The sequence below is a fragment of the Piliocolobus tephrosceles genome, chromosome 4 (genome assembly GCF_002776525.5).
Source record: "Piliocolobus tephrosceles isolate RC106 chromosome 4, ASM277652v3, whole genome shotgun sequence".
Lineage (NCBI taxonomy): Eukaryota > Metazoa > Chordata > Mammalia > Primates > Cercopithecidae > Piliocolobus > Piliocolobus tephrosceles.
This window is the reverse complement of record NC_045437.1, coordinates 41,732,474-41,744,785: the sequence shown is the minus strand read 5'-3', so window position 1 is coordinate 41,744,785 and position 12,312 is coordinate 41,732,474. Positions and strand designations below refer to the sequence as shown.

At 38.5% G+C, this 12,312-nt stretch overlaps 1 protein-coding gene across 9 annotated transcripts in view; it reads right to left on the bottom strand.

The window, feature by feature from the left end:
• GHR (growth hormone receptor) overlaps positions 1 to 12,312 on the bottom strand; it is a 345,092-nt gene that overhangs the window by 31,264 nt on the left and 301,516 nt on the right. For all 9 annotated transcript variants that reach the window (XM_023216564.2, XM_023216560.1, XM_031935400.1 and 6 more), the window contains one exon: positions 4,375 to 4,504. In XM_023216564.2, the coding sequence (XP_023072332.1) occupies positions 4,375 to 4,504 (130 nt within the window). The remainder of the gene's footprint in view (positions 1 to 4,374; positions 4,505 to 12,312) is intronic.

The following is a 12,312-nucleotide window of genomic DNA, read 5'->3' as shown; positions in this document are numbered from 1 at the left end:
ATGACGTTAGCAGTTTGAGACCAGCCTGGCTAACATGGTAAAACCCCGTCTGTAGTAAAAATACAAAAATTAGCTGGATGCGATGGCATGCTCCTGTAATCCCAGCTATTCAGTAGGTAGGCTGAGGCAGGAGAATTGCTTGAACCCAGGGGGCAAAGGTCACAGTGAGTCAAGATCGCGCCACTGCACTCCAGCCTGGGCGACAAAGCAAGACTCCATCTCAAAAAAAAAAAAAAAAAAAAAAAAAAAAAAAAAAAAATTGCATATGCTTGAATGAGATTCATCTCTGATGCAAAAAGTAAATGGGCAAAATGCAGAAGAAAAGATAAGGGGTGTGTGTGTGTGTGTGTGTGTGTATAAGTATGTGTGTATGTAGAGTCAGAAGAAAAATGCTAAAAAAAATTAGGAATAGGTGGGTGGTTCATTGAACTATAGTATGCTTAATTTGATATTTACTTTCAAACTAAGTAAGAGTGTATTAAAGAGAGTAGTTGTAAGAAGATTGCCCAGAAAATGAAGCTTTCACATAATAGAAGGGATATCAAATGTACTTAGCATAAGTGATAGTATAAAAGTTAGAAAACTCAAAAGTATTAAGACGTCCCAAAGATGTAGATAGTGCTCAACAGGTCTGGATTTCTAAAATATCAGCTCTTTCATGATTCACAGAATTTCTCAATAGTGCATGTCAGTACCTTGGTCCCCATGAGGACTGTGTAAAAAACCCTGTTTAGATTATCCCAAATCCATGAACTCCACAGGACAAACAAAGCATTTATTTTAAGCATGATGGATCAGAAACAGCTAGTTCAAAACACTGCTTCCAACCTCTTTCTTCATGAACCAATGTTGAATTTCGCTTTAAATAAATATTTATAACTTATACTTTAAACTATTAAATGTAGACAAGAACCGAAATTAGCTCATAAAACAGATACTGTGTCACTTGCCTTCTCTGGGTTGAATGTCTCTACAGAAGACCAAAATCAATTCATGGAAGCTACCCTTTGCTCTTACTCCCAAAAGTTAAGTGCTTTAGGTTTGCTCCCAGACTATCTTGTGAAATGGAAGGGGTGAGAACCATAGAAAGAGACTATCCTTAAAAATAAGAATAAAGAGCAGAAGAAATGTTTTTCATCTAAAGACAACCAGCTGGAAAAAATAATAAAAATAAAACCTCATGTATGTTTTTAAGGGCAGCTGTTCTCATGACAGAAAGCTCACATGTTTTTGGCTTTAAATTCAATACTTTTGTTTAAGAAAAATGAAAGCAATAATGCCCTTTCTCCCTACTGATTTTCCACACAACCATGTATAGAAAATAAAATTTCTCTTAAGACCAGGGTAATTTTTGAAGTGGGGTTGAATGGGTATGGAAGAGGTGGGGGATACAACTTTAAGGACTGAGTGTTCACATGCCCAGTTCCTTTAAAAACACAGCTTTTACATGCAAGGAGCTGAGAGCAGAGCAGCTCGAACATGCTTCCCAGAGCCTCCTTTTGCCATGCCTGTAATGTGCATTCATCCCGAGTCCCCTGTAAGCTCAGAGGCTGAATTTGGCACTATCGCCATCACAGGATGGCAGAGACTGTTTTGAATCAGCTGCTTTAACATGTGGAGGCTGTCTCTTCTGCCAGCTACCTGGCAAGGAGCAGAGCCAGGCAAAACACACAACTGCCTGTAGGGCTGTGCCTGAAATGTCCTGTTGACACCCTGACATGTTCACATTCCGTTGTGCTTTAGATAGGCCAGGCCAGCAAACTGAAACAACTGCACCTCCCACTGACTCTGGTTTTAGATAAAATCCACAGTTTTATTTATGTATCAGGGATGCGAAGCATGTTTCTATAGTTTCAGGAGTTGCCTGGCAACTGAGTTCTAAGAAACAATGACAAGAGTCAGAAAGTGCATTTGTATTGTCTTCTTTGTGAAGTGGGCAATGAGAAGTCAAATTTATCTGTACACTAATCAGTCCAGTCCAGTCCTGATACTCCTAATCCCTCAGTTTTACCCTTCTTCCATAAACTGGGCTGTGGGCTCATAGTAGTTTGGCTAAGATATTCAAAATAGTTATATTTTATAGAAAAAACACAAATATCTAATTTTGTAAGTTTGGGTTGGCACTTAATAATAAAGTTGTACTTACTCTCCTGGGATTCCAAACACTATCAGGGCAAAATCTAAGACATCTTTCTGAATATGTCTGAAATTTTTCCTCTACCCAGTCACACTTTCAGCAGCATCCTTGGTAGCGTAGATCCTGGATTTGAACCAGGGATGCTGAAATGACTGGGGTGTGCATAAGATGCCTGTGGAAAGAGTTATGTGATGCTGATTGATGAGGGCAAGGGACGTATACTTATCAAGGCTTCATTCCTTTCGATTTCTCTTTTTGCTTATATTCAAATTTGGTAAATACTGAGGTAGCAAAACATTATTTTCATAAAGTAGGCCCAGCTTAAGAGGTTATTTTGCTAATTTTCTTTACAGTTTGGCTAATTGTGCCTGTACAAATAACATAATGATTCCACACATTTCAAAAGTGTCATCAAACATACTAACTTCATGTCCGAATGTGTTTATAGAAATCAACTTTGTTTACAGGCCCCAACCTCTTTGTGGTGTCAGCCTTAAGGAAAAATATAGTATAATTGGTGCCCAAACATTTCATCTTCACTTCACTTCATCCAAGAGATCTCTCTTACACTGAAAGGTGGGGAAGGTCCACTTGGTTGCTAACTCCAAGTATTTTTTTATCTGCAAATTAAGCAGCAGCTCTGTATCAAAATGGTCTTATACCAATAATTATAACAATTTATTGGTATAATGGTCTTATACCACTTATAGTCATCTTTATAGTCCAGGAACTGGATTTCTATATCATAATTATTTTAAAATTATCACTATACTACCGATAATAAGAATACCAGCTACAATTTGCTGAGTAATTATTATGTGTCAAGTACTCTGCCAAGTATTTTTCATGGGTTATCTCATACGATCCTCACAAGAAGCCATGAGGCAAGTCCGTTATCTCCTTTCTGCAAATGAGGAGGCTGAGTTGTACACAAACTGGCTAATTTCCTGAGTATTCCTTGGTGAGAAAGTGCAGAACTACACTGAAGTGCAGGTTTGTTGGCCCTGAGCTCATACCCTTAACTGTTGGCTGCGTCTTCCTTCCCTTTCCCAGCTCTTCCGTGGGACAGACAATATCATCCTCCGACTAACAAACACCTTGAGCCAAGGATAAAGGGTCCTCACTAAGCCTGCATCTTGGCTTAGGCCTTCTCTGGGGGTTGGGTGGAAAAGAAGAGATAATGAAGTGTTTAAGCCTAAAATGTATAAAAGGTAAAAATATACAGAGTAAGAGTAAACCAAAAACGAAAATAATGCCAGGTGAAGGAGAAGAAATAAACAACTTGGGTGGTACCTATATTGAGAGGTCTTTGTTTCACCCTTCCTCTGTTATTTTAGAGGGTCACTGGTAAAAATGAAAAAGTACTACAGTCTTTTACTGAATATATTTAAGAGAAGGAGTGTATTATCTGGTTAGAAACCAAGCTACATCTTTTAAAACATGCATCTTTTCAAAAACACCTATAACTTTCCACCACAAATAAAGTAAAATTCAAAGCCTTGCCCTTGTCTACGAGGTTTGGCATAGTCAGTCCCTAAGTAACTCTCTGATCCCTTCCCATATCACTCTCCTCACTTTCAATCTTGTGCCTTCAGTGCTGGCCTTTTTCATCCCTCAAACAGGCCAAGACTGCCTCAGGGACTTTGTACTTGCAATTTCCTCTGCCTGGATAGCCTCTCCCCCAGATATTCACGTGGCCTGTCCCATTTCACTTATGTCTCTGGTGTAGGACACCACAATAGAGAGGCCTCCTAGGATCACCCATTTCAATATCACTCAAGCCTCTTAGACATACTCTCATCCACATGCACATGCCCACGTGTATCCATACACGCTCTCACTCATACTTTGACACACTCTCATACATTCTCATGTACATACACAAACTCCCACACACTGCTGATATGCTGCTTTCTGGCTTTATTTTTCTTAATAACCTATATTACTAGCTGACATTTTATTCAATTTTTATTGCCTGTCTCCTTGCATTGGAAGGAAATCTCCATGAGACCAGGGATTTTGTCTTTTGTAATCACTGCTATATCTCCAGGGCCTAAAATAGTACTCAGCACATAGGATAGGCTTAATTAATATTTTTTTCAGTAAATGAGTGAATGAATATTCATAGATTACATAAATCACAACAAATCACTTCTTTTCCCACACTATATGTGACTCAGTGTACTTTAGTAGGTACATCCATGGAGAGGAAAATTGGAAAGGCATGAGGGCAGTACCTTCTGGTATAGAACAGCTGTATGGGTCCTAGGCTCTTTGAACCATGATGAACCGCATCTGTCCAGTGGCATGAAAAAGTCTCTCGCTCAGGTGAACGACACTTGGTGAATTTAGGCTCCTTAGAAGAGTCTGTAGAATAAAAAGAAAAGGCAAGGCATGAAATCAGGTGGGTCATATGTGATCCTAATGAGACATATATTTAAAGTGTGTGAAGAAACTACTGGAATGAAGCCAGCATATTCTGTGTCTAGGAGGTGATGCCGATGTCTTCCAGAAAAGCATTTTTCCTGTGTCAGTTTTAGAGCCTGTTGCTTGCCATTATCAGCCTTTGATTCTAGACACAAACCATTTTGCCTTTTATTTCAAGCATTTTGTAGGACCTGTTTAAGAAACCAGAGCTAGAGATTAGAATTTGGATATAGGTAGTTCATCTGGAAGGTGACTTCCAGATGTAGCAGTGAGGTAATGGGGAGGGTGGGAAGGAAAGGGAGAACAACTAATATGTGTGTGTTACTGAGCTGCTGTGTAGAATATGCACCACCATTGTTGTGTAGAAAGATGAGAGGCTAGGACATTTATCTACCACTCCCGGTACCCAATGGTTGAAGGGTGCCTCAGAGATGTTCACCTCCATGCAATTCTAGGCTGTACCTGCACAGGAGCTGAGGGTCTTTGCCGAGGCAGGCACCTGAGTGTGCACCTGAGTGGCATAGTGGCAAATGGACACCACAGATGGTTGTGCTGACATCAGGTGGACATGGGGGATGTAGTGTGGGAACCACAGCATGCACTACAGGGCCATTTTTCTTTTCATAGATTTTTGATAGAAGTCACATGTTTGCATTCTTTTAAAAGATTCAGCCGGTAAACTCATTAAATAGATGCCAATTCTAAACAACTTACACATACACATGTGTTAATTCTAATTTGAGAAGTAAGTGCAGAATGCCTTTTACGTGTTAGGATTTTAGCCAAAATTCCTCTGCATCTATGAAATCTGCTGCTATAGATGTACAACAGACAAGTATGAAGCAAGACACATGTTTATATATCAATTCTCAGTGTTCTGATGTTCATGGCCATTTTGGAGATTTCTTTTCAAATTTCTCTTCTTTTCCTTATTTTTTTTCTCCTTATATGATTAGCCTTCAATCAGATAGTAAACTTAATCTAAAACTCTCATTCCTGGGTATCAGGGAGGCTCTCAATCTTAAAGTATCTTTATCAATACTTTGAAAGATCACTTAAAAATAAATAATATGAAGCAAATGCATAAAAACTCATGATTCCAAGTTCCAGGTTACATACCTGATGTTATGAACCAAAAACATGCCTCTTTTTTCCTCTAGCAACAAACTCATAAGGGATGGAATGTTATAAACCTTCTAAACAAATCCATCATTCAAATTCATTCAACAAACATTATTAAACACAAATTTTGTACCAGGCTCTGTTCTAGGAATAGAGAAATGAACAAGTTGATAAAAGTTGGTCCTTGTCTAGTTTTCATTCTAACAAAGGCAAGGATGTGGGGATCCTATGTAGAAAAATAAGCTGGGTCAGGTAGTGTGATGCCTTCAGCTTTGTTCTTTTTGCTTAGAATTGTCTTGGCTATGCAGGCTCATTTTTGGTTCCATATGAAATCTACAGTAGTTTTTTTTCCAATTCTGTGAAGAAAGTCAATGCTAGTTTGATGGGGATAGCATTGAGTCTATAAATTACTTTGGGCAATATGGCCATTTTCATGATATTGATTCTTCCTATTCATGAGGATGTTTTTCCATGTGTTTGTGTCCTCTCTTATTTCCTTGAGCAGTGGTTTGTAGTTCTCCTTGAAGAGGTCCTTCACATCCTTTGTAAGTTGGATTCTTAGGCATTTTATTCTCTTTGTAGCAATTGTGAATGGGAGTTTGCTCGTGATTTGGCTCTCTGTTTGTCTGTTACTGGTGTATAGGAATGCTTGTGATTTTTGCACATTGATTTCATATCCTGAGACTTTGCTGAAGTTGCTTATTAGCTTAAGGAGATTTTGGGCTGAGATGATGGGGTTTTCTAAATATACAATCATTGCCATCTGCAAACAGGGACAATTTGACTTCCTCTTTTCCTAATTGAATACCCTTTATTTATTTCTCATCTGATTGCCCTGGCCAAAGCTTCGAATACTATGTTGAAAAGGAGTGGTGAGAGAGGGCATCCTTGTCTTGTGCCGGTTTTCAAAGGGAATGCTTCCAGTTTTTGCCCATTCAGTATGATTTTGGCTGTGGGTTTGTCATGAATAGCTCTTATTATTTTGAGTTACGTTCCATCAATACCTAGTTTATTGAGAGTTTTTAGCATGAAAGGCTGTTGAATATTGTTGAAGGCCTTTCTTGCATCTACTGAGATAATCATGTGGTTTCGTCATTGGTTCGGTTTATGTGATGGATTACGTTTACCAATTTGTGTATGTTGAACCAGCCCTGCATCCCAGCAATGAAGCTGACTTGATCAGGGTGGATAAACTTTTTGATGTGCTGCTGGATTCGGTTTGCCAGTATTTTATTGAGGATTTTTGCATTGATGTTCATCAGAGATATTGGCCTAAAATTTTCTTTTTCTATTGTGTCTCTGACTTCAAACTATACTACAAGGCTACAGTAACAAAGACAACATGGTACTGGTACCAAATAAGATGTGTAGACCAATGGAACAGAATAGGGGCCTCAGAAATAACACCACACATCCACAACCATCTGACAAACCTGACAAACCATCTGACAAACCTGACAAAACAAGCAATGGGGAAAGGATTCCCTGTTTAATAAATGGTGTTGGGAAAACTGGCTAGCCATATGCAGAAAGCTGAAACTGGATCCCTTCCTTACACCATATACAAAAATTAATTCAAGATGGATTGAAGACTTAAATGTTAGACCTAAAACCATAAAAACCCTAGAAGAAAACCTAGGCAATACCATTCAGGACATAGGCATGAGCAAAGACTTCATGACAAACACCAAAAGCAATGGCATCAAAAGCCAAAATTGACAAATGGGATCTAATTAAACTAAAGACCTTCTGCACAGCAAAAGAAACTATCATCAGAGTGAACAGGCAATCTACAGAATGGGAGAAAATTTTTGCAATCTATTCATCTGACAAAGGGCTAATATCCAGAATCTACAAAGAACTTCAATAAATTTACAAGAAAAAAAAAAAACAACCCCATCAAAAAGTGGGCAAAGGATATGAACAGACACTTCTCAAAAGAAGACATTTATGCAGCCAACAGACACATGAAAAAATGCTCATCTTCACTGGTCATCAGAGAAATGCAAATCAAAACCACAGTGAGATACCATCTCACACCAATTAGAATGGCAATCATTAAAAAGTCAGGAAACAACAGATGCTAGAGAGGATGTGGCGAAATAGGAACACTTTTACACTGTTTGTGGGATTGTAAATTAGTTCAACCATTGTGGAAGACAGTGTGACGATTCCTCAAGGATCTAGAACTAGAAATACCATTTGACCCAGCAATCCCATTACTGGGTATATACCCAAAGGATTATAAATCATTCTAATATAAAGACACATGCACAGGTATGTTTATTGCAGCACTGTTCACAATAGCAAAGACTTGGAACCAACCCAGATGCCCATCAATGATACACTGGATAAAGAAAATGTGGCACATATACATCATGCAATACTATGCAGCCATAAAAAAGGATGTGTTCATGTCCTCTGCAGGGACATGGATGAAGCTGCAAACCATCATTCTCAGCAAACGAACACAAGAACAGAAAACCAAACACTGCATGTTCTCACTTATAAGTGGGAGTTGAACAATGAGATCACATCTACACAGGGAGGGGAACACACCAGGGCCTGTTGGGGGGCTGTGGGGCTAGGGGAGGGATAACACCAGGAGAAATACCTAATGTAGATGCTGAGTTGATGGGTGCAGCAAACCACCATGGCACATGTATACCTATGTAACATGTGCACGTTCTGCACATGTACCCCAGAACTTAAAGTATAATAATAAAAAAAGAAAAATAAGCAGGGTAAAAAGAAAGTATAGGGCTGGGAACCACATCTTCGTTTAAGAACAACTGTTGCCCTCAATAGTATAAACAAGTGAATCTTCAGAAAATCCTGAGTTGCAGATTATGTCTTTAGCCCTGGGAGCACATGTTGGGGATAGCAGGAATGTTTTTGTAATCAAATTCCACGGTCATATTGTTGTAAGAAATAGTCATTTTCCTGTACGAATGGAGAAATTTACAAGAGTTTTAGGGCATGGATGGGATGTGCCTCAGTACTGAGGGCAGATGGGCAGCTCTCTCTATGTGGTCAGCGTTTACCAACCCCTCTCAGAACACTGAGGTGTAGGAGCCCACATTATCTGTTACAAATGAGTACAGTGAAAAAAATGTGTATTCAATAGCAAAGACTTGGAATCAACCCAAATGTCCATCAGTGACAGACTGGATTAAGAAAATGTGGCACATATACACCATGGAATACTATGCAGCCATGAAAAAGGATGAGTTTGTGTCCTTTGTAGGGACATGGATGCAGCTGGAAACCATCATTCTTAGCAAACTATCACAAGAACGGAAAACCAAACACTGCATGTTCTCACTCATAGGTGGGAACTGAACAATGAGATCACTTGGACTCGGGAAGGGGAACATCACACACCGGGGCCTATCATGGGGAGGGGGGAGTGGGGAGGGAGTGCATTGGGAGTTATACCTGATGTAAATGACGAGTTGACGGGTGCTGATGAGTTGATGGGTGCAGCACACCAACATGGCACAAGTATACATATGTAACAAACCTGCACGTTATGCACATGTACGCTAGAACTTAAAGTATAATAATAATAATTAAAAAAAAAGAAAAAGATATGTATTTTGTTAGGCAAGCACCTCTCATACAGTAAAGTACTGAAAATATTCCTTTTTACTATTAGTTGAAGCACTGAAAACAAACACTATTTTAGGTTCTTCTACAAAGTTAGTAATTATTAAAACTAAATATTTAAACCACAACTGTCTTAATGCTGGCAGATCTGAGGAGACTATTTCACATTCTAACTGTTCATTTGCACAGAAATAAGAAAAGGAAATGCACTAGATTAGAAATTGAGAGATGTGTACTCTCGGTCTGGCTCTGACGCTATTTAATGTTGATCTTCCCAAGCCATTTGGGTCTTGATTTCCTTAGTAGAATGCCTGGAATAGATGAGGTACAAAGTACTTTACAATTTTACAGCTTCACTTTTACAATTAAGAGGCATACATAACTATGAACAATAACGTACAGAACAAAAACACAATTTTGGCATTTGAGTGGAAACAACAATAGAACACCAAATACAAATGCCAATCAGGTTCCTATATTGCCTGTATAATATGCCTGTTACATAATAGCAAGAATTATAAACTCAACTTCAAAACTTGAAACAGAAAGAAATAAAAAACTTTGTCAGCTGAAACAAACAAAAAACTTAAAAAGAAAAAATAACTAATTTGAAACACATTTTGCTTACTTAAACTTAGTATTCTTAGATTTATTGTTTCCTTTTAAATCCAGATGCATAGAAAGTCCTTATAATCTTCTCATTGTAAATAAGAAATAGGAAATTTATGGGTGTGGTGCTAATGTGATGAAGTGTGTGTCTGCACATGGAACCCTCATACAGATGTAGTGCAGCAGAGCTGTTTTGTTCTTGTCTTTTTAAATGTCTTTCTTTTCCTTCCTTTCTTCCCTTTCACCTTCCTCCTTTCTGTATTTTACCCTGCACTCTCCTTCTCTCTTTCCTGCTTTTTAAAAATTTTATGGCTGGGGTATGTGCTGTTAAGTGCTGTGGCAGACAGTCCCTAAAGTGGCCTCCAGCGATTTCTGTCTTCTCTCATTCACAGCCTTATGTATTTCCTTCCCTTGAGTAACTTGCTTCTAATCAAAAGAATATGGCAGCATGGAGCGCATGTCAGTTCTATGATTAGGTTACAAAAGATTGAGACTTCTTTTTAACTAGCAGACTCACCCTCTGGCTGGTTTGATGAAGTAAGTTGCTGTGTGGTGAGAACCATACAGCAAAGAACTAAGCATGGCCTCTGGCCAACACTCAGCAAGAAGCAGAGGCCCTCAGAATCAAAACCCTTGAAGAAATGAATCCTGGCAACAACCATGTAAGTGAACATGGGAGCCAATTTTTCCCTGTCCAGCCTTCAGATGAGACCACAGCCCTGGCTGACACTTTGACTGCAGTGTTGTAAGATAGCTTTAAGCACAGGACACAGCTGGTGGGTTAATTTGGAAAAAGTATGAGAGGTATATTAACTTTACTAAATATTTGAATGCTATTAATACAGAGTAACTGAATCTAATATATCAGAGCTTAAAAGTAATGCACAAGAATGACACAAGCCACTTTTCTTAGCAAATGGAATGTATTACAGTGAATGTGAGAAAGTGGGTAACTCCTCTTTTGGAGGCAAGAAGAACTACATTGTGGCTGGCTGCTTAGTTTCTCCTTAATCACATCCTGTCCCATCTAGAACTATAGTGCCATTGTGGCTGAAGACACTCAGCATTCCTAAAGTCCAACTCCTTAGTGTTATCTTAAGGCTTTCCAAATCTGAGAGGAACTGCCATAATCTTAAAATGAACACCTTTCTCACTAAGTCTAAAAATCCTATTAGAATCTTACTTTTTCGTTTCACTACGAAGACAACAAATGACTATGATAGACTCTCAGGTCTTCTCTGATAAGCCAGGAACAGAAAATCATTTCTGAACTAGTAATATTTCTTGCTTTCTTATGATTTTTAAAGATTAAATCTAAAAATAGTATAGTTCAACATCCATTTATAGCACCTCTGAAAGGAATGTGGCAATTAACAAGAGAGCCTAATTTTGTCCCTAAATGAATTATCACTAAGAACAATGAGTTAAGTTGGAACACTCATTTCTCTTAGTGATAATGCTGAAGAAATATTAGCATTAATGCTGCTTGGCACTCAAAAATCTAGGCAACAGATTTGGGATTCATTTTCATTTCCTCTTTGGAGACATAATTTTGAAAATAAGGATTTTGATTTGTAGTGATATCTTTAGTTATTATTACTATGTCCTATCATGTTACATACTACGTCATGTTGAACACTTTGCACATATGATCTCATTTAATACTGACTCCAGAAGGTGGGTGTTATTTCAATTTAGAAATGGGTGAAACTGCAGGGGAGACAAATGAATTTCCCATCTTTACATTCCTGTAGTAGTAAAGATGGGATTAAAACATAGGTCTGTGTGATTTTAAGCTAAGCTCTTTGCACTAGCAAAAAACAGTAGCTATTTTGTTCCCCAATCTCTCTTGCTTCTCAAAAAATTCCCACAAGAGAAATGATGAGCTCAGATGTTCCCTTAATCAACACTCAGAAATTAGTAACCTGGCATGTGCTAAAAGCAATTCCCAACTGGAACTGCATATTGGAATGAAGGGAGGAGACTTAAAAAGTACTGATGCCTTGGTCTGCTTCCAGAGATTTGAATCAACCTGAGATGCAGCCTGGGTATTGAGATTTTTTTAAAGTTTCCCAGGTGCTTGCAAAGCATAATCCATGGTGAGAACCACTACTGTAGAGAAATAAAGTTAGATGTAAGACTGAGAAGGTGGCTTTCCATATTGTTAGATTCCCTGATCAGTTCTAGCAGAGATATGTATTAAGAGTGAACACTTGGTATGAACTCCCGAGAGCCTAGTTCAGGAGGATGTGGGGAGGATATGATGAATACTGTCACTTCAGAAGAGTGCAATCATGTTTCATGATGAATGCTTGAAGAGCTAAGATATTTTAACTATGTGTGCAAAGTAGTACATCTAAATGATAATATTGCCTAAACTTCTGACAGACTATGAACCAGCAATAAGA